This window comes from Pyrgilauda ruficollis, unplaced genomic scaffold, assembly GCF_017590135.1.
Source record: "Pyrgilauda ruficollis isolate IOZ18807 unplaced genomic scaffold, ASM1759013v1 scaffold1560, whole genome shotgun sequence".
Taxonomy (NCBI): Eukaryota; Metazoa; Chordata; class Aves; order Passeriformes; family Passeridae; genus Pyrgilauda; species Pyrgilauda ruficollis.
This window is the reverse complement of record NW_024514322.1, coordinates 1-421: the sequence shown is the minus strand read 5'-3', so window position 1 is coordinate 421 and position 421 is coordinate 1. Positions and strand designations below refer to the sequence as shown.

General features: G+C 73.2%; 1 protein-coding gene across 1 annotated transcript in view; it reads left to right on the top strand.

The window, feature by feature from the left end:
• LOC121350493 (leucine-rich repeat and fibronectin type III domain-containing protein 1-like) overlaps positions 1-317 on the top strand; it is a gene marked incomplete at its 3' end in the record, with an annotated part of 3,296 nt that extends 2,979 nt beyond the window's left edge. Inside the window, exon 3 of the mRNA XM_041461865.1 lies at positions 215-317. Within this exon, the coding sequence (XP_041317799.1) occupies positions 215-317 (103 nt within the window). The remainder of the gene's footprint in view (positions 1-214) is intronic.
• Positions 318-421: the final 104 nt, after the last annotated feature.

The following is a 421-nucleotide window of genomic DNA, read 5'->3' as shown; positions in this document are numbered from 1 at the left end:
GGGGGGGGCGGGGGGCGCCAAATCTCGGCCGGGTGCCCCCCCCCGGAGCCGTTTGGGTGCCACCAGGTGTGTCCCCCCACCCCGGCCTGGGGGTACCTGTATGCAAACCCTCCCCCCCCGGAAAACAACCGCGTGGGGACCCCCTGGGGGGGGGGGCGGGGGGCGCCAAATCTCGGCCGGGTGCCCCCCCCCGGAGCCGTTTGGGTGCCACCAGGTGTGTCCCCCCACCCCGGCCTGGGGGTACCTGTATGCAAACCCTCCCCCCCCGGAAAACAACCGCGTGGGGACCCCCGACATGTGCGGGCAGCGCGACACGCGTGGGGACCGTGACAGGGATCCCCCCCCACGCGTGTCCCCCCAGCCCCCCAAAGCCCCCCGAGATGCGCACTTGGGACTTGTGTGTGCGCCCCGACATTTGTGA